Consider the following 24,662-nt stretch of genomic DNA (forward strand, 5'->3'; position numbering starts at 1 on the left):
CTGCTAGTTGGAGGCTGCAATTCAACACATCTGGAGGGCTCTGGATTAGCAACTCCCAACCTAAAAAAAACCCTGTTGTCTCTCTTCGTCCTTCCTCTTCAACTGCAGCAGTGACTTCTTCTGCTTTACTGTCACCACCGTCTTGCTACTGATGATCACTTCCCAACACTTGGGAGCCACCAAACTGCGGCTGTTGTTTCCACTTTCCACAGCTGCCTCTAATACCTCTGCAGCTTAACAAGAAACATTAAGAAACTGCAATGTTGTGCTTAAGTGTTATTGCTGTGAACAGGGTGGAATTGTTATGCACCATTAAGTTGTGAACTGAACAAATTTTTGAGTCATATGAGATGTTTGAGGATTGGTTTATCACTGGCACACAACCCGGATGAGTTTCTATGGTCAAAGAAGGATTTGAACCCAGGTCTCTTGAGTCCCAGTCCAACATTCTGCCCTCCTGCTGCTCTCACCACAGAGCTATGGGTCCACCTACTGTTGTCTGTCAGGAAACAACTTGCATCTGTTTAAAATATACAGCAGTTAAAATATCCAGTTTTGCTCTGTGCCTACCCCTGCTCAGAGGGAGCAAGGGTCCTTGTTTTGCCTGGTGACCGTGGTAGAGAAACTCAGTGGTCCAAGGTGTGCAAAACCTAACCCCATCCCAGTGACTTCAACGTGGCAGGTTTTTTTTTTAAAAAAACTGGCCAGTTTTTATTTTGTTGATCTTCAATATGACTATTAGGATCTATTCTCGTTCAGTTCCGTGTGAAGTGGTTTTTCCTGCTAAAAAAGGATGGATCATCAGGCAAGTAATACAACAGACAGTATAGGATCATAGACTCATGGAGTTGGAAAGGGCCTATAAGGACATTTGAGTCCAACCCGCCTGATAAGTGCAGGAATCTAAATCAAATTATATCTGACAGATGGTTGTCTAACTTTCTCTTGAATGCCAACAGCACTGGAGCACTCGCCACCACCTGAGGTAACCAGTTCCATCATCATACTGCTGTAACAGTTAGGATGTTTTTCCTGATAGTCAACCAAAATTTGACGTCCTGTAACTTGAGCTCACTATTACATGTCCTGCACTATGGGATGATTGAGAACAGATCCTGACCCTCCTCTGTATGAGAATCTTTCAAGTATTTAGAGTACTATCATATCTCCCCTTGGCCTTCTTTTCTCGAACTAAACATGCCCAGTTCTTTCAGTCTTTGCTCACAGGTCTTGCTTTCCAGTCCTCTGATCATCCTTGTTGCCCTCCTCTGCACTTGTCCCAAAGTGTGGTGTCCAGAACTGGACACAGGACTCAAGATGAGGCCTAACCAGTGCCAAATAGAGGGGAACTAATACTTCATGTGATTTGGAGACTATACTTCCATTAAAGCAAACAAAGTAGTGTTTGCCTTTTTTGCAGCCACACCACACTGTTGGCTCCTATTCAGCTTGTGACGTACAATTCCAAGATCCTTCTCACTTGTAGTATTCCTGACATGAGTATCTCCCATCTTGTAACTGTGCATTTGGTTCTTTTCTCAAGGTTTTGAACTTTGCATTTATCCCTACTAAATTTCATTCTGCTGTTTTCAGCCTAGTGCTAATCCCCTGCTAGTTAAGAAAATCTTTTTTTTTAAAATGTTCCACTGGCAGATATTGTATGTTCTGGCAACAGAAAGCTTGAAGACTCAGGACTGTGCATTTTACAGACCATGATTGTGTTTTTAATTTCTCAGGTGTTTCTATATTATATGAGATCATAACCAACCACTTAAGCAATTAAATAGCTCTACCAAGCAGTGGACAGAGTTCAGATTTGGTAGATTCATCCCGACACACTGTACCTTCGCCATCTGGACCCATCATTGGCTGACATATGACTTTTCCTTGCACTTCTGTTTGTTCACATGACAAACTGGAGCTTACTTAGGAAAGAGATTTCATCACTATCTCTGATAGTATTACCAGATAGCCCAGTAGAAATTTGAAATATGTGTCTTCCTGAGTTTATAAATTGCAAAAATACCCTTTCATTAGCCACAGAAGAGAGGTATTTGCACCCAACGGGCTACACTTTATAATAATCATAGATTTGCAGAGCTGGAAGGGACCCTGTGGATTGTTGAGTCCAGTCGCTGTCAAGGAGGCCCAGTGGGGGGAATCAAACTCCCAACCTTTGGCTCTACAGTCAGATACCTCAGCCACGGAGCTATCTAGGAGTTGTACTTGCTCTAGAAGGGGTGAGCAAACCAGTGCCACACTAAACTTCACTGCTTTTGTGAGTTTGCTGTCAGTCTTAGTCACTCTCTAGTGACACACATAAACATTAAGTGGCACACTATCAGAGCCTGAACATAACGTTAAAAATTACTTTGCCGTGTAATAAAGGCCATAGAGAGCTCCCGTACGTGTCCTTGTTGCTGAATAATAGCCATAAAGTTGTGAGAAAAGGCAGCCATCTGCACCAGGAAGAAAAAATGCAGCTATCTTTTTAAAGGGCTGATTCCCTGTATGGGCACATTCTTTACATTCCGTTTCCTTTATCTGAAAGGCTGCTTCAGGCCCTGCACATCCATCTTATAGGACAGACAGATCATAACTTCCATTCACCTCCTCTCCCCTTCACTGATTTGTTTTGAGGAATCTGGTAAGAGAGCAAAATATTCATAATAATTGAGTCTTTAGCATATTCATGGATTGGGAATGACTACTCTACACCAGTAGTTTCTAACTTTATGGCCCTTGACTACAACTCCCATCATGCCTAGCCAACACCGCCAACAGTTAAGGAACCTTAGATACTGAAATCCAGGCCCTTGCTGAAGTCTGGGGACTCTTACTGTTGAACATACCTCCACCCACCATTATGGGTGATTTAACGCTCTAGTAGAGGGTCTTCAAGTGATGTGCTATCCCAGCAAGGCTTCCCATCACACTGCTGACAACAAGGACAGATACAACACCCAAGCCACAGTCTTTCTAGGGTAAACAGCTTTTGGCTTCGCTCCACTTTCCCATTGTGTGCTTGGATATCCTCCACAGCATGAGCTGCCATGATAATCAGATCAGGCGGTTTATTGCTTCCATGAACCACCCATTTGTACCTTGTGGGCCATCAGTTTGCTCTTACCAGTAAATCAAAATGTACCATATTTTTCGCACCATAAGACATACTTTCCCCCCACAAAATGGGAGTGGAAAGTCTGTGCGTCTTATGGAGCGAAGAAAACAGATTATATTTTCCTGTTTTCTTCTCCTAAAAAACTGGTGCGTCTTATGGAAAGGTGCGTCTTATGGAGCGAAAAATACGGTAAATTGGGGTTCTTGAAGCAAAAAAGGACAGTTAAGAACCCTGCTTGGGTGTTAAGGTAATCAGGGGAGGCCTTTTGCCTGGTCCCACTGGTTGGGGATACATGAGGTAAGTCTTCTTTGATACATGAGGTACGTTTTCTCCCAGACTCTGGAACTCTCTCCCACAAGAAGTCAGGCTGGCCCCATCTTTGGGAAAGACCTTTCTCTTCAGGCAAGCTTTCCTTCAGTGACTGGCTGCCGGAGTGGGATTGTTAAATGGATTGTTGTACCTTACTGGTTTGAATGTGTTTTTGGTGTTGCTTTTGTTTACGTTTTTTTTAGTGTGGTATTTGCTTGATCCCTTTTTAGTATTTATATACTTACTGTTTTTACCTTTAAATATTGTCTTTTAATGATATAAGCCACCTTTTAAGGAGAAAGGTGGAGTAAAAATATTTTAAATCAATGACAATGCAGAGTGACCAAACATTGGTTGTCATGCAGAAGCAAGCTGAACTATGTATGAGAACATGTCCAGCTTTCTTTCACGATTCTCCCTCAACCTTTTCTGTGCAATCCCCTTTTTTTTGCAGCAAGAAGTGGAGACCAATCTCACACCTACCATTTCCTTCCTTCCCATCCTTAGACCAATTTCCCCCTACCCACACTCCCATCCATTTAAGAGTCCACGCCCAGCACTGGGGTTAGAGAAGTGACAATATTTTATTAGTTTAGTGGGAGGGCTGGCAATTGAAACCCATCTCCTGGTTTGTCTCTTGACATTCACATCTTATTTTCGAGAGTGTCAGCTTAAAAAGGAACATGAACTAAAACAAATTGGGTCAAGGAAAGGCAGGAAACGACTCGGCACAAACAGAGCAGAGGGTATTTGGGGCACAAGAAACTTTCTGAACATCTCTCTCTCTCCTCACAGGATCCCAAAGGCCACGAGCACTGGGCTAGGTGGCTACCTTGCATTTTAAAAACCCCAGTGCTCTTCCAAATGGACTTATGTCTTGAGGGAAGACCAACCAAAATGAAAGCAAAATTGACCCCGTGGAATTTTTTTTCCTACTCTGTCTCAGCACTCCTGTTATTAATATATTGCAACAACATGGTATTTCTCTTTTTCTGTCACCCAACTGCATCAGCAGGAAAGCAAATCAAGTGGTACAGTCCACTGGCAGAACCAGGCCTGTATCTCCCACCCTCAAGTAGTGGCTAAAAATGGCCGTGCATCTGGGCAGACACAATGGCAAGAGACGATCACCGAAGTGGCCCAAGATTCCCCTCCATTTCAGAGGCTGGGATGGTTCATTCTAGAAAAGGCATTGCTTTGGAAGGCGATCGAATCAAATAGCAGCGCCTCATAAGGAAGAATCTACCCGAAAGAAAACATCCCACCACAAGTGAGAGAGAAAAACAAAACAAAACAGAACTGGCCTATGCCTACCAGCCTAGCCCTATAATGGAAACTCCCCCTGCCCCACACCCCCGCCCCATTGTTGAACTGACTTCCCAGGCTTGGAACATCTTGGACGGACCAAGACCAGCCCTCTTACTCTGTTTCAGCAATTCTGTCCCCGATCCCTTGCATCTTTCAAGGAGGACAAGAGAAAGGAATAGGTGGGTGGGGAGGGGAGCTTAGTATCCTTGGGTCTCCCCTCCCCAAACTCGTAAGTAAGGTGCTGATGGAAGTTAACTGGACCATAGGAAGCAGACCCTCTGAAGAGGTCAACCCTCTTCAGCTGGCTTTCCAATAAATTAAGTGGAACTAGTAAGGAGTTCAAAAGGAAGCATCGTACACGTGGCGATGGAAAAGGCAAGCAAGTGTAGGGTGGCATTTGATTCCTACGCTGGAGGCAGGTTAGGGTTAGCGTTGGGCCTGTGGGCACTCCTGCCTCACAACAGTAGCCAAAGGCTTTCCCCCATGTCGAGAAAGAAACCCTTGCAAAATGGAGTTGCAAAGGGATGGAATATGGACGGAGGCTGCAGCTCTGTGGAATGCAGTCTTCTGTGCCCATCCAGGGTTCTGAGGTGATGTACACAGGTGTAGGGGCTGCAGCTTCAAAATGAATCTGGACCTGTGCAATTGAGGCGGATGCACATGGGGTAGCCCTATGCAATGGGACATGGATTAGTGAGGTGCACCCACAAGAGTTTAATGTGTGCACGTGGTCGTTGCCCGCCCTCCCCCAGACCATCCTGCAGATACAACTAGCAATCTGGGGAATGGTGCATTGTGGAGGTTATCAGATGACAATAGCTCACATTCTCAGAGGCAGGGCAACTATGAACAACAGCCTGGGTGGGTGGGTAGGTGAGGAGCCCCTAGAAGTGATGACTAATTGAGGGTCATTGCAAAAGTGGAGGAGAGAATGGCAAGTGGGTGGGCGAAGGACGGGAAGCTGTAAATGCCCAAATGGATGTGTTGTGAGGAAGATTATGGCAAGAGGAAGAACAAAAACGTGTAGGGAGAGGGTGTGGAGTGAGAGCAAGGCTCAGCCCAGGGCAGAGAAAGAGAAAGAGGGGATCTGTGTGGAAGGTGTGTGGAACCTACCCCTCTCCCCCTGTAGATACCACTCCCTCCCACCCACATGGTAATGCCCACAGCCCCAGTGACAACCCCCCCTCCCACAACCCCTTCCTCGAGGAAACTCAATTCATCTCTTCAAAGAATTTGTAGGTAGGATTCTCATATCCATGGTTTTGCATTTTGCTCAGCTGTCGTTCCTCAGGGCTAACCATGGGGTCCACCTGCCATGGGGAGAGAAAAAGAGAAAGAGGGTTAAACGCTGCAGTGTTGTTGGCAGGAAAGAGGAAATGTTTCAAAAAAAAAAAAAAAAAAAAAACAGAACACTTCTTACTCCTTCTTGGGTTTAACAGCAAAACAAGGCCCAAGACTGCAGCTTGGAAAAGTTACCGCTTTGGATTCCAGTTCCCAGAATCCCTAAATAAGTAGGGCCTTGGGGAGTTGTAGTTCGAGACATAGGAAGCATGAGGACTATAGATCAATAAAGGGGAGCACATTTGTGATTTTGGACTATAACTCTCAGAAGTCCCAGGCAGCTACAGTCCAATAAATGACTTTCTGAGCTCTGCCTAAGAGAAGGCGGCAAAACCTGTGGCCCGCCAGATGCTGCTGAACTTAAGACACCATCAACACCAGCCCATCTTCCTAATGTGAGAGAGGATGGGAGTAACAGATTGTCAACATGTGGAGCGCCACCGGGTCCCCATGCTTGGCCTAAGAAGAAAGATCCTGTTACTGCCATCTACTGACGATAAATGAGGTAAGAATATATTCCATGTCTCTGTTTTCTGTTCCAAAAAGTCTACAATCCTGATGAAAAACCAAGAATAATTACCACCCTATATGGCCTTGACCCACTCCCAAAACCAACATCAGTCACTATTAACTTTGTTGTCAATACAGAATTCCCAATCGGACAGACAAAAACTCTTACACCTGAAAGGCAGAGGCAGAAAAAAAGGAGAGACTACAGTCCTATTCAGACATTGCCAGTGTAGGAGAATTGAGTACACAAAGAAGGGGCCCTCTTGCCCAGAGCCCTCTTCACTATCACTTAGATTGCTACTAGTAGGCTGTAGCCCCTACTGGTTAAGAATTTTTTTTTTAAAAAAAAAGTTCCTCTGGCAGAAATTGTATGACCTGACTGTAAAAAGCTGGAAGACCCTGGAACACACTTGGATGGGATGGTTACCAAAAGAGTCTTGAACAGATTTTTTTTCTCCTTGCATTGGATTTCCACACGGGAAGCCAGATGGAGAGTTTCCAAATGAACAATACCTCTTTTCAGACTCACTGGTATTTGTGTGACCTAAGCAACAACAACAACAACAACAACAACAAAGGGGGTAGGGCCAGAACACATTGTTCCAACACGTTCAATTCTCCAGCATCAGTAATGCCTGAATAGGGCTTAGATTTACAAATTCTACTTTTAGAATCTACTAACCCAAGATATCTTTCCCTACTCTGCCACAACTAAAATCTAAAGATGAAGGCACCCATGTCCTTAATACAATTTTAAGACAGCTTATAAAACAACTTATAAGACAACTTTATAGGCTTTGTTGGAATAATCTGATTTTGGGTCATAGGAATCTTCAACCAAGAATAAACCCTATAATCACACAAGGGATCGCTCAATGTATCGCCAAAAGTTATTAAAGTTATTAAACTCCCAACAACCACCCTAGATTTTATCAAGCCCTAGACTTTCTGAATGTTCTTCAATTAATCCCTCAGAATAAGAGCCAAGGTCATTCACCTTAAATTTCCTGGCCATTCATGGCATGGCACTGGAAGGAGATCTTTAAAAAGCTCCATAAATTATTCTCATAGAGCTAGCATCTAATTTCTCCAACCAAAATTTGGGGGCAAATATATAAACCTGACAAACATATTTCACAACAGAACTAATAATAAACCCACAGAAGTATTTAAGTAAAGCAAAGCAAAGTGTGCTGCTTGTATACCGCCCCATAGCGCTTCAAGCACTCTCTGGGCAGTTTACAAGTTAATTATGCAGGCTACACATTGCCCCCCCCCCCAGCAAGCTGGGTACTCATTTTACTGACCTCGGAAGGATAGAAGGCTGAGTCAACCTTGAGCCAGCTACCTGGGATTGAACCCCAGATCATGAGCACAGTTTTGGCTGCAGTACAGCAGTTTAACCACTGCGCCATGAGGCTCTTTTGAGAATTTGAGGAGTGTCTCCTGGTTTCACACCCTTAAAATTTGCCTTTCACAGACTTAATCTTGGTTTTTTAAATAAATACCTAAAGGAAGAAATTAATTTTCTCTCTTCAGAGAAGAGGGGCAATGAATTTCAGTCCCAATGGATGTTTTCATTTATTTCACTCATCAGCCTCACAGAGCACAGGACAATCCAAGATAACATCCACTCTATCAGAACATCCAGGACAATATGTCTGGAGAAAAGATGCAGCCGTCCTTGGAACGCAGCGCCTCCTTCTTGAGGGCTACTGCAATGGCAATATCCCTCAGGAAGATGGGAAGTCCAGAGGTGCTGCTTCTCCTGCATTGCTCGGTGCCGTGTCAGGGTGAGGGCGAAAGCAGGACCTTCCTCGTCTCCGACTGCTCCTGCTCCTACCACTGGTCTATATCAGCAAGTAAAAATTAGTGGGAGGAATTATGGTTTGAAGAAAACCGAGAGGGAAGGAAGCTGGCAGATCCCTGTCTCAGATCTAAGTCAAGCAAATGAAGTTTTTATAATAACAAGCCCTTCCACCCACGTTATTCTCAGAGTCCAAGCTCCAAGGGTTCCGTTGGTCTTTCTAACTCTGTCCCGACCGTACCTCAACAATACCGTGGCTGATGGTCCCATATGGCTTCCTGCGAACCATCAGGAGGCTGATGATTATCACCATGGCAACAGCCACTGCCACGACCAGGAGGCCAATCAGGGCACCCCTGTTGATGGTTACCAAGGTGTCTGGCTCCTGCAGAGGAAGAGATGCAATGAGACCATAGGACAATAAACTCTTATCTTCCCAAAGCTTTATATAGTTAAAGAAGGGAATTTTTTATGAAGCTGCAACACTAGGAGGCTAGTAGGGGGAAAGTTCCTAAATAACAGGTCTTCAAAGAAATGGGCCACTTTTGCTGCTTTCTGAATCTCCTTTTTTCAAAACAGACTTGTATTGGTACTCTAGTGCTGTAGAGTGTGGTAAAAAGTAATCAGTTACAATTACATTTCAAAGGTCCCAAATGTAGATAGTTACCGTTATAGTAATCATTTTAAAAATTAACACTTTCTTATTGTTCAAAAGGAATTGAATCAGTCGAGTCTATTTACATATTAAAAATTCAGAAGGCTACAAGTCGTGGGCCCGTGTTAGATGTGGTTGAAATCCTATTTGTCTGCACCTGTAGAAGAGGATAGTACTTGTGCCTGGGTGCAAATATAGCTATTGGCTGCATACTGTCAAGTTAAGCAAACGTAGCTGCTCAACATGATTTCAGTCAATACATTATAACTGTAATGGGAAATACGGGCAAGTAATTTATTTATTTATATTTATTTACATTTATACTCCACCTGTCTAGTGGCCAGGCAACTGCTCTGGGTGGCTTACAGTATTACAGCATAGACATGAAATTAAAATGTGAAATAAAATAAAACTACAATAATAATCAAATTAAAAGATCAAACAAAGGAAACCTGAATATCTAATAACTCTCTATAAAAATAGCTAATAGAAAATATGAAAAATATGGTTGCAAATAATTTTTTGGTTTATTATTATTTAGTGTTACCAGTAACACTTTAATGTAACTGTTTACTTTGAAACTCCACACAGGTATACACATTGTACTGAAACTGACCTTAGCCTTACCAAGAATAAACTGATAAAAATCTATGTGACTTAATTTAGTAGTGACTAACATATGACTAACATGAGCCAGACATCCTGGAGAGTAAAGTCAAGTGGGCCTTAGAAAGCATGGCTAACAAAAAGCCCAGTGGAGGTGATGGAATTCCAGTGGAACTATTTAAAATCTTAAAAGATGACGCTGTTAAGGTGCTACACTCAATACACCAGCGAGTTTGGAAAACTCAGCAGTGGCCAGAGGACTGGAAAAGATCATTCTACATCCCAGTCCCAAAGAAGGGCAGGGTCAAAGAATGCTCCAACTACCGCACAATTGCACTCATTTCACACGCTAGCAAGGTTATGCTCAAAATCCTACAAAGTAGGCTTCAGCAGTATGTGGACAGAGAACTCCCAGAAGTACAAGCTGGATTTCGAAGGGCCAGAGGAATTAGAGACCAAATTGCTAACATGCGCTGGATTATGGAGAAAGCCAGAGAGTTCCAGAAAAACATCTACTTCTGCTTCATTGATTATGCAAAAGCCTTTGACTGTGTGGACCACAGCAAACTATGGCAAGTCCTAAAAGAAATGGGCGTGCCTGACCACCTTATCCATCTCCTGAGAAACCTATATGTGGGACAGGAAGCAACAGTTAGAACTGGATATGGAACAACAGATTGGTTCAAAATTGGGAAAGGTGTATGACAAGGCTGTATATTGTCCCCCTGCTTATTTAACTCATATGCAAAATAGATCATGCGAAGGGCTGTACTGGATGAATCCCATCCAGAATTAAGATTGCTGGAAGAAATATCAATAACCTCAGATATGCAGATGATACCACTCTGATGGCAGAAAATGAGGAGGAATCAAAGAACCTCTTAATGAGGGTGAAAGAGGAGAATGCCAAAAATGGTCTAAAGGTCAACATCAAAAAAACCCTAAGATCATGGCCAGTGGTCCCATCATCTCCTGGCAAATAGAAGGGGAAGATATGGAGGCAGTGACAGATTTTATTTTCTTGGGCTCCATGATCACTGCAGATGGTGACAGCAGCCCTGAAATTAAAAGATGCCTGCTTCTTGGGAGGAAAGCGATGACAAACCTAGACAGCATCTTAAAAAGCAGAGACATCACCTTGCCGACAAAGCTATGGTTTTTCCAGTAGCGATGTAAGGAAGTGAGCGCTAGAACATAAAGAAGGCTGACTGCCGAAGAACTTATGAATTGCTGACATTTTTAACCCCCTGTTCCATGTTGTAAATTTAAGGTGCTATTTCCAGATTTCTCTTTTCAGCTTTTATCTAGTGGCTTTAGGGCAGTGGTTCTTAACGTGGGCGATAATGCCCCCCAGGGGGCGATTTCATTTTTCAAGGGGGCGGTAGAACGAAAAGGGGCGGCGTGGGGGCGCTGGAGCAGAAGGGGGCGGTAGGGGGGCGCTGGAGCAAGCCCAACCTGTGAAAATGGCTGCAGCCTTTTTACAGTGTGCATGAATATATATTTTCCTCCAATTTTAATTTAGTTTCAGACTTTTTGTCTTGAAATTTTTAGTTCCTGCATTTGTTTTTATGCCCTTTTTATATTTCTTTTTGCGTCTTAAAATTCACTTGCAACTACATCATTAAATGTCACTTTTTGGGGGGCATTTCATTTTCTTGGAATTTAATTTTGTTTTCAGGGGTCATTGGATTTAAGTGTCTTAAATAAATAAACAAACAAACAAATAAATAAGATATCATCACCGCGGGGAGGGGGGCGATGATAACTTCCTCAATGGCTCAAGGGGGCGTTTCTTTCAAAAAGGTTAAGAACCACTGCTTTAGGGTGTGAGTTCATTGTTTTATCCTGCCTTGAGAACTTTAACAAAGAAATGGAGTACAAATTTGTCAAATAATGTAATTTATTTTGTATATATATTTACTGCTTTTGTGCTTCCCACATCCTTTACTAGTTAAAGTGTTATTTGTACTATTCTGCATGAAAACTAGTTTTTTAAAATGGTGGTGAAACTTGAGGAAGTATTATGGATTTACATAAAGCAGCAGCAGCAGCAACAAAACTAGCACGAGGGCTGAACTCTGAATGACCATCGACGGACCATTATAAGCTATGTATGGGAGGGGTGACCCATCAGACATTATTGGACTGTAACTCCTATTATATCCCACTATGAACTATGCTGGCTAAAGCAGACTGAAGTTGTAATCCAGAAACTGCCCATCTCTGGTGTATAGATTACAGCCAAAGCCTTTGGTCCTTTTACTGTCTGGAAATACTGTACAAGGGGGATATGCAGACTTTATTCTGCTGAAGTTCTGTCTGTTAAGTACACCCCCGTGCAGTGAATACAAAATTCCCCAAATGACTGACAAACCATTGGCTGTTTCAGTATGAAATACTGATTTAATAAAGTCTAGAAATAACTCTTAATTCAACATAATGGTCCTCAGTCTTTCTGAACTAACATAAAAATTACAGCCTTATCATGTATATCTCTGTACTACCTCTAAAAAGGCACAGAGTGTGACTAAGGCAGTAAAAAGGTAAAGGTAAAGGTTCCCCTTGACAATTTTTGTCCAGTCGTGTTCGACTCTAGGGGGCGGTGTTCATCCCCGTTTCCAAGCCATAGAGCCAGCGTTTTTGTCCAAAGACAATCTTCCGTGGTCACATGGCCAGTGCGACTTAGACATGGAACGCTGTTACCTTCCCACCGAGGTGGTCCCTATTTATCTACTTGCATTTGCATGCTTTCGAACTGCTAGGTTGGCGGGAGCTGGGACAAGCGACGGGCGCTCACTCCGTCATGTGGATTCGATCTTATGACTGCTTGGTCTTCTGACCCTGCAGCACAGGCTTCTGCGGTTTAGCCCGCAGCGCCACCATGTCCCTTGACTAAGGCAGTAGATACTACTAAAAGATATCAAGTATACACCAATGGTAAACTTGTGATACAGGATCCCGTCATAGGCAGGGTATCCTAGAATAATGATGGTGATCCTGCAACATGAGATCTGTCTAGCTGCAGACTGGCTTTACAACAAGAGAGAAGTAAGGAGGCATTTTGGACAGTGAGCTAGAAGTCTTATTCTTTTTCACCCGAGACATCCCTTTCTAGCACTGGTTCCCAACCTTGAGCAACCCAGTATTTTTGGACTGCAGCTCCCAGGAATCCTGGCCAGCACAGCAAGTGGTGAAGGCTTCTGGGAGTTATAGTCCAAGAACAACTGGGATCTCAAGGCTGGGAACCACTGTGCTATGTTGATGGTTGTATTGGGGACAAGATGCTAACCCCACCCCTTTCCTCAACCCTATATTCCCAGGAAAAAGCAGTTAAGGAACGAGCAGGCCATTTGTCTCCTCTTCTTCTATCTGTAGTTTACTTTTCATATCAATAACCAGCTGAACACTCCATGTCCTCTAAAAATCCACAGGTTCTTTTCAAATTATTTGGAGATTTTATTTTATTTTATATTTTATTTTTACATTTCTTAAACCCTTACCATTCAAACACTTGAATTCCCATATCAAAAGATTGCAGTGTATCCTCAAACGTCCCCAAAAGTAAAGAAACAGTCCCCCCAAATTAGGAAATTCCTTCTCCCTGAAACAGGGCCAGTTTGTCTTGCTCAAACATGTCTTACCTCTCTTGGTTGATCTACACATCAGTGGTTCCCAATCTTGAGTAACTCAGAATTCTTGGGCAGCAACTCCCAGAAACCCTTGCTAGCACAGCTGGTGGTGAAGGCTTCTGGGAAATGCAGTCCAAGTACACATGGGTCACCCAAGTTTGTGAACCACCAAGGTATCGGATTCACAAGCCTTTGTTGAGCCTTATTTTATTTATTTATTTATTTATTTATTTATTTATTTATTTATTTATTTATTTATTTATTTATTTATTTTATTTTATTTTATTTTATTTTATTTTATTTTATTTTATTTTATTTATTTATTTATTTTATACCCCGCCTATCTGGTCCTAGGACCACTCTAGGCTGCTTCAAACACAGCATAAATAACAGATAAAATAGAATATAAATTATTACCAATCATTATCACCACCACTAAACATACCTACATCTGCACACCTGGGAAGTTCCCTTACTAGGTACCTTATCTTTAGGTAGATCCCTTTCAGTTTTAAACAGCCAGCACTCAACCACCTGGGTTCCATATTAGGGGGAACAACATCACAGGTATGCTCAGCCATGAACACACTGCCACATAATGGGTCTCTGTTCTCTCCTGCAGAAGGTAGAATACAATACCCCCCACACCTTGTTTTGGGCTGTGGCAAAGATTTTAAAAAGGGGCAAAGGCACTTGCACACAAAAGGCAGTACTTATTATTAAGAAGGAAAGGATTAGGTAAAGATTACAACCACCATTGCAAAGTTGAAGAGCATTCATGGTAAGCTCTTGATCCCCTTAGCATTTGTCAGGCATTCAGAGCAGAAATCAAACTGGATTCCTTCTTATGCCCAGGGCCATTTTCACAAATGATGCTTAAGTCAATGTTTCCAGTTCCTTGCCTATGTAATTCAGATGTAAAAGCGACCAGAGCTAGAACTTATGTTTCTATTCTAAATGTGATTCCTCTGCTTTGTTTTGCTCTCTTTGGAATAGGCAGAAAGACAACCTTACCTAGGCTAAGAGGCAACCGATACACCCTATCCTTTGGAGGCTGCCATGGCCTGCTTTTACAAAGAACACATTTTGCATTTCGGGCACCTAATAAGATCGGTTTGCACTTTTGATTTTCCCAGAGGGAAATAACATTCATCTCCGATTCCCTTGCCCGACAAGTCCTTTAGGATCCACAAATCGAAGAAATCCAGCCGAAATTCCTTTTCCTTTGAGCAAGATTTAAAAAAAACAAACCATAAACAATGAAGCGAAACATGACAAGTAACAGAGGGTGACCTCAGTCACGGAAATGATGACGATTAAAGAAAGACAGAAAGAAAAAAGAGAGGCTCCCTTAGGATATGTTTTCTTTGGTGTGGGATTCTGCAGCTTCCCTCTTTCCTGCTGAGTAATCTGATGCCAGCCATCCTTTTGGAAAAGTGCTGTGCTAACAGTCAATCACCACAACAGAGAAGGCAGGAGTTTCGTATTGCAACAGATGTACATGGAGTACAAAGTCAACTGACCCTAATGGGGAAATCTGGAAATTCAGCATATGACCTAGAGAACAATAAAGATATTAGAGGACACATACATAAGGATCTATGAAATTACTAGTACAGTACTTTGTTGCCTTACTTGTCTGTTTCTAATCTCAGATGAGTTCTGATACTTTTAAGGCAGTGGTTCTGAAGCTTTGATCCTCCAGCTGGTTTATGCTTCAACTCCCAGAAGTCCCCATCAACATTGACAGTGCACGGGGATTCTGGGAGCTGAAGTCCCAAATGTCTGATGCTTTAATGAAGTGCATGCCTTGTAACTTTCTCTTCGTTATTACGACGCTTGCTTGTCTCTCCATGGAGTCCTGACTCAAAATTAGCCCTTGAGGACATCCACAGATGACAAGCGGTTCTTCACAGCTGCTCAGTGACACACTAAATCTGCCTTCAGTTCTTTGAAGTAAATTGTTGTTCTTAATTCACATCCTTTCAATAGTTAAGACACAACTACATTACATTACACTTATAGCTTAAGAAAGGATTACTTCCGTTCTTTGGTGTTATGCCCGTAACTATGGAAGTTGCTTTTATAATTTTTGGGTACAGCCTCACTAAAGTTGGAAGGACAATATTAACATGCTTCACGATGCAGTCACTTGAAAAAACAAAACCCAAAATGTAACTATTTAGTTGCAGTTGAGAAAGTACTAATCTAAAGTAATCTTTTTTTCACATTACTATAAATAATGAAACCATAACTGTAAACAGTTACTTTTGGGAAGTAGCATTCTAAACTTGGACAGCACCCATTAAATAAGTAGATACTTCTATGGGGAGAAAGCCAAAGGGCTGCAATAGCTAAGATCACCAGGTAGGAGATATTTTGCCCAGAATCACCACTTCCCTGGACTGGAGTATGGGACTGGTTTTGTTCAGACTCTCTAGTCCTAGTTGAAAGAACACAGAATCCGATCAAAGATGGATCTAACTCAGCCTTCTGTTTTCTCCTTGGTCAAACAGATGCCAGGTTTTAAGGGGAATGTGACAAATGTGTGGAAGATAAGGCTAGAAATTACCAATACTCACGATGACTGCACCATCAGTGGGATCAGAATCTTCCAATTCGGATTGTGGGCTGCCCTAAAGCATCTGGTTTGGCCCACATGAGAATTTCATGCCGGGCCACCAAGTTCTTTGGTCTGATCAAGCACAGCTTTTTTCAAAAAGTACTTCAGGCCCAGAATATTATCTGAGATTACGCTGTTTCTGGCAAGTGAACTGCTCCTTTTGAAATTGATTTTATTGTCAATGATCTATTATGGTTTTGATTTGGAGGGGGCATAACGGATTGAAGATGTAAGATGTAAATAAGATCTTTCAGTTGAGTCAGCGCTGGTGCTTCCTTGAACACGTAGCCTTGGGACCACCTGCTTCTACTTGAGAAAAAAAATCTGACCAAAATAAAGAATTGCTATTCTCGGACCTGCAACTATCCTGTAAAATAAGGCATGATCCATCTTGTGTTTGGCTTCACAGCACCCCAGAGGGATTTTACAGAACTAGAAGCTGATTCGTACCCTTTCTGATTTCATTTTTTTTAAAAAAATCTGGTACAGGCCTCAGTGGGATGAGGGGGCTGAATGTGGTCTCCTGGACACCAGGAGCTCCCTAACCCTACGAGTCCAATGATTCTCTTCCCCTGAGGTGATGGGGCACTCCGGTGCTCTGAATCCTTTTCTGGATACTTCCTGATGGAACTGTCTGTCTGACCACTGCTTTTAGTCAGAGCCATGACCAAGGCAGGGCAACCAGGGCTTTGACTCAGGCCCTGAAATTTATACAAAATTATACTGTTGGACAGGCATAAATCAGCCTGCTGACATTTGGTGCTGGAAGGGCACAAACCTGCCCGTCACGTGCGCACATGCTGCCTCAATACTGCTCCTTCCTGGGCAGAAAGAAACACAAAAGGGGTGAGCTCAGCACAGCGCTAATCTTGTAGAACTGCTGGATAGCTCAGTGGCTTAGGCATCTGGCTGCGGAGCCAGAGGTTGGGAGTTTGATTCCCCACTGGGCCTCCTAGGCAGGGGCTGGACTCAATGATTCACAGGGTCCCCTTTGAGCTCTGCAGCTCTAAGATTGTATTGCCATCAGGTATTCAATCCCAGGCATTCCTCCCCATTCACCTGTCCTCTTCCCATGCATGTCAATCTCACGTGATCTAAGCTTAAGCAACAGTTCAGTGAAGCTCTGCTCTTAGCATAGCTCCGGTATTAAAGGACACAGCGCCAATGGGCTGGAGCCATGCTTTTGATGGCCCCTGGCCTGCCATGTTGGTGTACTGTGCATAGATTGTGGGCAAAAATCCTCAGTTTCCCCAAAATGCACTACACCTGTGCTAGTTAGTTCCTTTTTCTTTTCTTTTTTCTTTAAAGTAGAAGCCCAGTTTCATAAACCTGTCCATAAACAAGATTAAAAACAACCAAGGTCAAACTTCTCTGATCCTTTTCTAAAGCATTTCTTAGAGTTAAAAAAAAAAAACAGAACGTGCCTGTATAGCTAAAGTGTCCTCCTTTAAAAGTGGAAATGATGCTTAAATGAAAGATTTTAAAAGCTGATATTGCATTAGTCGAAGTGTAATAAAATGCCTAATAAAGTAGACCGGGAAAGAAAAAGAAGAAGAAAAAGGAGGGAGGGGATAAGGAAGAAGGGAGAATGAGAAACATCAAGTTAGAGACATAAAAGCTAAGAAGAAGAATTTTAAAAGGGTTGCATTAGAAGCGGGAAACCTGCCAGACAGAATAGTGCAGGTCATTAGACCATCAAGATGTAAAAAGAGCACTTAAGGAAGGCAGAAATATTGCAGAGAAGTTAAATGAGGGCTTTGCATCTGTCTAAGACAAAGACAAGGTTAGGGAGATACACCCAGACTGTTCCCCAGGAAGGCGATAAATCTGAAGAAATGACACAAACTGAATCGTCTTTGGAGGACATTTCAGAGCAAATGGATAGATTAAACTCATAAATCACCTGGAGCAGATGGGATTCTCCCAAGAGTCCTAAAAGAACTGAAATATGAGATGACTGTAACATTAGCACCCGGATGGAGAAAGGGCAATCTGTGCTTCGGAGCCCTGATTGCCAAGGAGCGGGACTGCTTTGCTGAATGCCGACGGCGGGAGCAAAAAAGGCGCCTGGCAAGGCAAAAATGTATATACAGTGGTGCCTCGCATAGCGAGGTTAATCCGTTCCGGATTAACCTTCGCTATGCTGAAGCATCGCTGAACGGGGCAGCGATTTCCATTGGAATGCATTAAACATTGTTTAATGCGTTCCAAATAGGCTAAATACTCACCGTTCAGCGAAGCTTCAGGATGGCCGGCAGCCATTTTCGCGCCCTCGCCTCGATTAACGAGGGCGCGAAAACGCTGCGCGCGGCCATTTTGGGCCATTTCCCGGCTTCCGGCGGCCATTTTGGCCGCCGAACAGCTGATCGTCGGGGTTCGTTTTGCGAAGATCAGTAAGCGTTTCTTTGCAAATTCTTTGCAAAGCGAATTTTTCCCCATTAAAAAAACGTTGAGCGATCGCATTAGCGATCCGAAAAAACAGATCGTTATGCGATTTCATCGTTATACGGTGCGCTCGTTAAGCGAGGCACCACTGTATAGAGAGCGACTCCGTTTCCGAACAGGAATCCAGTGCACACCTGCTAAGCAGATGGTCAGACTGCTGCTTTTGACAGCATCCGTTATCTTTGCAGGGGAGATGGGTGGTGGTGGTGGTGGAGGAAATGAATTCAAGCACCTTCTTCTAATTGCCCAGGGTGATTGACAGTACCAGACCTGACCGTGCCAAACATCTGTTTCATAGGGAGATTCCACCGTGTGCTTGGCTGCACATGCATCAGAGCCACTGGCCTACATCCAACTGCTTGTCCCAACCACAGCAGCCCCACGGAAGAAACTGGATTTACTTAGCCGGTGAACTACCATTCAGCACTTGTATGGAATGGGTCTACTCTTCTTGGAAATATACACAGATTTTTTCGTCCTGCTTCCAAGGATCAAAAGAAACCATTGAAGGGCAAATTGCCTTCAAATGCTGACCCACTCCCAGCTTCAAAGGGAGGATGGCGTTTACAGCCAGCTGCTTATATAGGAGGTACATACAGTGGTGCCTCGCATTATGATGTTTTCGTTCCAGCGAAATTACTGTAGAACGAAAACGTCGTAATGTGAAAATAAAAAACCCATTGAAACGCATTAAAACCCGTTTAATGCGTTCCAATGGGCTAAAAACTCACCGTCCAGCGAAGATCCTCCATAGGGCGGCCATTTTCAGTGGCTGTTTTACCAGGAATCTGTCCCAGAAAACAGCGGGGACAGATTTTATTTACCCGGCGGCCATTTTGAAACCGCCGATCAGCTGTAGGAAAATCGTCGTTTTGTGAAGAATCAGTTCCCAAAGCAGAGAACCGATCGCAAAGCAAAAAAAGCCTATTCAGGCCATCGTTTTGCGATCGCAAAAGCGATTGCAAAAATGTTATCGTAATGCAGTTTTGTCGTAATGTGGGGCAATCGTAAAGCGGGGCATGACTGTACTCTGCTCATAACATATTTTTGGGTTGTGGGTTGTGGCTTGGTTGAGGATGTTGTAGACTACATACTATATTGCCCTTTCTATACAGAACCAAGGATAAAATTCCTCTTTGGCTATGCTAACAAATTGCCCCCAAAATGTGACAGTAGAGCTCCTGGCCTTTTGTCACCTATCTGGTTGCTCTGTTCACTGTGGGAGCAAAGAAATTATGCTGTTCATTTTTTTTTAAATGAAATGTTCAGGGTAACTTAGCGTCTTGTTTTGAATCGTAAGTTTTAAAATCTTTGTAGCTCTTATTTTAGTTTTTATTGTACAAATTTACTAGGTTTTTAAAAGTTTTGTTTAAATTGCACTTTTTAATACAGTTCTTCCCCTTGGTAGTTTTATTTCTCTATCTGTTACTATAATGGCCTGTGGCTAAATACAATTAAAGTTATATGATATGATCGTTGGAACTAACAATTTAGGCCTTAGTTCCTTTACTATAGAGCAATGAGGTTGCTCGTATTTTACTGGGGTTGTAAACAAATATTAACACAGTACCGGAATTTCATACGCCACTGAGCTTGGATTTTACTACTGGAGGATGGTGTTGTGGGAACCTGACAAATAATTAGTAACAAACAACAAGGAACTTGTAACCAATTCCTTTTTGTAGTAATTAAGGCACGATTAAATAGCATTATAGCTGTAACAGAACAGAACTTCACTCCTTCTGTAGTGCAACTTTAATGGTTTTAGTTACTTTTTAAGTTATGAGAGAAGATTCAGTCTCATTACTTAAGTGTTGCAGACCAGCACCTTGTAGTGTGGTAATGTTTTGGTTTGAAGTGACTACAACAAAAATGATTAATTTTACTTGCTTTAGAGAAAGAGGAGAGTTAGTTTTTAAAAGTATAATCATAATGCTAACGAACCATGGGGGGGGAGGAGTTGGAATTAATTAATTCTGAGCTTAACTATGCTGATAGCCAATGCAAATGCTATTGAAATCCTCTGGAGTCCCAATGACACATGTGCTGCCTTTGAAGGCAGCCATTTTGCAGCTGAAACACTTGAATTGATCTTAAGTTAAACTTTGAAACCTATCACAAAGACAATGCATGCCAGTCATTTGGCACATGCTCCATGTAGCAAGTTATTATACAGTATGGCAGCATGTCTGTTGGTGATTGTCACCATGTAATGACCCATTATCATACGAGAGAGAGAGAGAGAGAGAGAGAGAATTTACAGATATGTACATACACAAGGAACATTGCCACAAGGAGGGCACTGGATCCCAGCACCATTTAGTAGGTTCGAAGGTGCCAGGGACTCTGAAAGCCCACTAGAGCACCAGAAGCAGTCGTATAGGACAGGAGATGGGGGTCCACCAAAGTCAGTGTTTGTGAACCAGCCCCATCCCACTCCCCGGATTTGCTTCTCCTCCTTGCTCCTGCAGACTTTTGCTATTTTTCCTATCCCGGAGGGCAATAAGAGGAGCATAAGGATCATGAGCTTCTGCTCCCCTTTGGCTGTTCCCTAAGAAACTCAAGATCTGATCCTATCTCCATACAAGACCATAGTTTTGCATCACTGAATGAAACAAAGAGGTTTGCAGTTGCCCAAATAAATGAATTAAAAATAATGTTATTTACTGCTAGGCAATGGAAATGAAAAACTGAATTGCAAATTGAAGAATGGTACAAAGAAATATGGAATGTAGCAATAAATGATAAATTAACTTGTAATTTAAAGATTAAGAAAGGAAAGTTGAAAAAGAATAATTTTTACGAAATATGGGGCAAATTTTTGGAACATGTGCTAATAAGGGGGAAAGGGAAACCTCTAAATCAAGAATCTATGCAGTTTTGGAGAAGAGGACAATAGAATAAGAATAAGAATAAGAATAAGAATAAGAATAAGAATAAGAATAAGAATAAGAATAAGAATAAGAATAAGAATAAGAATAAGAATAAGAATAAGAATAAGAATAAGAATAATAATGATGATGATGATGATGATGATGATGATAATAATAATGATAATGATAATGATAATGATAATAATAATAATAATAATAATAATAATAATAATAATAATAATAATAATAAGAAGAAGAAGAAGAAGAAGAAGAAGAAGAAGAAGAAGAAGAAGAAGAAGAAGAAGAAGAAGAAGAAGAATATGGCAAGGGGTCCCGTACATGGTGGTGGGGAACACAGTCATTGTATTTGAGTTTTTATGTTATATGTATATGTTTTCGTTTATGTTCTAGTCATAGAAAATAAAAAATACTTTAAAAAATAAAAATAATGTTAGTTCGCAGACAGATAGAAGGCAGATATGATGTTTGTAATTAGCCCTAAACAGTACTATAGGACCCCCGTATCTGCAGAATCAGTATCTACCAATTCACTTATCCATGGTCTGAAAATATTCAAAATATTCAAAATATAATCCTAGAAATATATATTTCTAAAAATGAAGTTGCCAGAACTGGACACTAGAGGGATTCAGAGACCATGCTATTTGCTATTAAAATCGCATTCACTATAATCTGTATTTTTCAGCAACTGCAGGAGGGCTTGGAACTGATTCCATGAGGATATGCAGCTCCTACTGTATGTAGTGGCATGGACCTGATTCGATTTAGGTACATGCCATTGTCGCATACAAGATGGAGATGGTTATAACCGTTGTCCTCTTCATTGCAGACCCTCTTTTGGGAGCTCAGTTGGAGATCCATCTACCTGTGTTTTTGGGGGTTTTTTTATGATTGTATGCTAGGGCTAACTGTGTGATGAACATCTCATCTAATGTGCCTATTGGTTTGTAATAGGAAGTGTATGAGTGTGGACGAATGAATGAATGAATGAATGAATGAATGACAGGGGCAGAAAATGCACTTTTAAGAAGGGTTTGGGATTGAATGCACACCTGACCAGGTGGGAGGTCGAGATGCAGCTGTTTCTGGCTGGTTCCAAAGCCACTTACCAGCTCGTCACGTTGGATCTCTTGGGACTTGTACACCATGCCTTTGACATCTGAAGCAGATATATTGACCTATGGTGAAGAGAGTAAAAAATATCCATTTTGAAAGAGCAACTGGAGGACAGAATAAGAGCCTTAAGGGTAAACAAGCAGCATTTTCCCTCTCTTAAGCACCAAGGAGTTCAACCTACAAGGGGCAACTGAAGGCATGGATCCTATCTACTGTAAATAGCCCTCATGGCCCCAGATACATAACCTAAGTGGTCTGGCACATCTTCTTTCAGGCCTGACAGAGACAGGTCAAAACATACTAGCATAATGGGGTAAAACCTCCTAAGCAACTGCTGGTACTGTATCAACATCCACCCAGAGAACTGTTCACTGGAAACCATCACAAAGTCATCATTTCCCTACAAGCGGGATCTCAAGAAGGTTAAGAGGGGACATGATAGCCATGCTTAAATATCTGAAGGGATGTCATGGCGAGGAAGGGACAGGTTTGTTTTCCACGGCTCCAGACACTAGGACAAGGAGCAATGGTTTCAAACTACAGGAAAAAGAGATTCCACCTGAATCTCAGGAAGAACTTCCTGACAGTCAGAGCTGGTCGGCAGTGGAATAGGCTGCCTCGGAGTATGGTAGAGTCTCCTTCTTTGGAGGTTTTTAGGCAGAGGCTGGATGGCCATCTGTCGGGAGTGCTTTGATGGAGTTCCTGCATGGTAGGGGGTTGGACTCAATGGCCCCTGTGGTCTTTTCCCACTCTGTGATTCCATGATTCTATCTCAGAGGGTTCAACAAATGTCCTTTGTTGAGCCTTCAAAACTAGCTCCGCATCTAGTGCAAAACTGAAAGGATTTCTGAGTCAAAGATTATTTTGAAAAATACTATGATCCAAGAGAAACATGAAAATGATGAAGACGTAGAAGACAAATTGATAAGATAGGCAGTGTGATCTAGTGGTTAGAGTACTGGAAGAGGGCTTGGTTCAAGTCTCCATACAACCAAGAAGCTGATGAAGTGCCCTTGGACCATTTATTCCCTTTCAGCCCAACTCAGAAGAGGGAGGTCTACTTTCTCCAGTCGTTCACGGACACCCTAAACCTGCTTTCTCAGCCCAGGAATTTAAGTACCAAAATGAAACATAAATCACAATCCTTCCACCTCAAAAATCTATTCTTCATCATACCGGATTTTCTTTATTTCAGCTGCTATTGTTAGACAACTGAGAGTTAGAAATCCTTCTGAAACTACAACAAATCATGCAGAAATCTATCAAAAGAGTAAGATATATATTTTCCCACCCTTGGTAGGAGCTACCTCACAAGATTGTTGTGAGGCTAAACTAGGGAAGGGAGAGTGAGAATTTTGTGTGTGTGTGTGAGTGTGTGTGTGTGTGTGTGAGAGAGTGAGTAAGAGAGAGAGAGCGAGAGCACACCAGTGTACTGTAATGCAGGGGTCCCCAACCCCTGGTCTGCAGCCCGATGCTGTTCCATGGGCTTCTTGGAACTGGGCCGCAGAGATGGATCTCCACCACCACCCCGCACACACAGCCGCTGGGCATGTCACGCTTGCTAGTGGGTGTGTTGCACTCACAGGTGGGCATGTCACATGTGTGCAAGCACAACACACCCCTCTGTGAGCATGACACACTCCTCTATGAGTGTGACACGCCCACCTGTGAATGCGGGGGTGCCACCCATGCATGGAGCCTGCACCCTCCAACTGGTCCATGGTCCCAAAAAGCATGGGAACCACTGGACCAAGTTGCAGATGAGGATTCGGCAGACATAGGTTCAAATCCACATTTAGCTGTGGAAACATACTGAGGGTTGGCAATAGTAAAGCTCTCTTTGAACATCTCATGTATCTTAAAAAAACCTCTACTGAGTGCATATCAAAAATGTGTGTGTTTCTATCTCACCATACAGCACCAAATCTCAGGACAGGGAATAATTATAACATTTCCTTAAGAGAACCTAGAACAGTTCAGGAACTTAAAAGCCACTGAAAACCATTTTGAAACATGTTAAATAATTTACCAGTTGAAGCAAAACTGATAGAACTGAAAGACTGGAGACAAAGCCATGATGTCACTGAGCCTGAAATGTTCAGGTGAATAGCTAAGTTTTAACTTGGTGCCAAAATAAATACAAATGTAAATTACAGTCATGTTAAATGTGATAAAAACAATGAGTTGCGAAGTACCTCCTCTGCGCTTACCTTATGTTCATACTCATACAATAAGGCTTTGTCACTAGTGGGATAATCATATTCTGCCAGTCCTGAAGCTGTGGAGAAGGAAAGCACA

General features: G+C 42.4%; 1 protein-coding gene across 5 annotated transcripts in view; it reads right to left on the reverse strand.

Moving 5' to 3' along the window:
- Positions 1 to 3,990: 3,990 nt before the first annotated feature.
- APLP1 (amyloid beta precursor like protein 1) overlaps positions 3,991 to 24,662 on the reverse strand; it is a 55,199-nt gene continuing 34,527 nt past the window's right edge. For 3 of the 5 annotated variants that reach the window (XM_072979903.2, XM_072979902.2, XM_078380239.1), the window contains 4 exons: positions 24,575 to 24,642; positions 22,301 to 22,426; positions 8,638 to 8,781; positions 3,991 to 6,048 (listed from right to left, as the gene is read on the reverse strand). In XM_072979903.2, the coding sequence (XP_072836004.2) occupies positions 5,950 to 6,048; positions 8,638 to 8,781; positions 22,301 to 22,426; positions 24,575 to 24,642 (437 nt within the window). In that variant the 3' untranslated portion in view covers positions 3,991 to 5,949. The remainder of the gene's footprint in view (positions 6,049 to 8,637; positions 8,782 to 22,300; positions 22,427 to 24,574; positions 24,643 to 24,662) is intronic. The other 2 variants (XM_078380238.1, XM_072979904.2) reach the window with 1 other exon arrangement.

Source organism: Pogona vitticeps, chromosome 9 (genome assembly GCF_051106095.1).
Source record: "Pogona vitticeps strain Pit_001003342236 chromosome 9, PviZW2.1, whole genome shotgun sequence".
In the NCBI taxonomy this organism is placed as follows: Eukaryota; Metazoa; Chordata; class Lepidosauria; order Squamata; family Agamidae; genus Pogona; species Pogona vitticeps.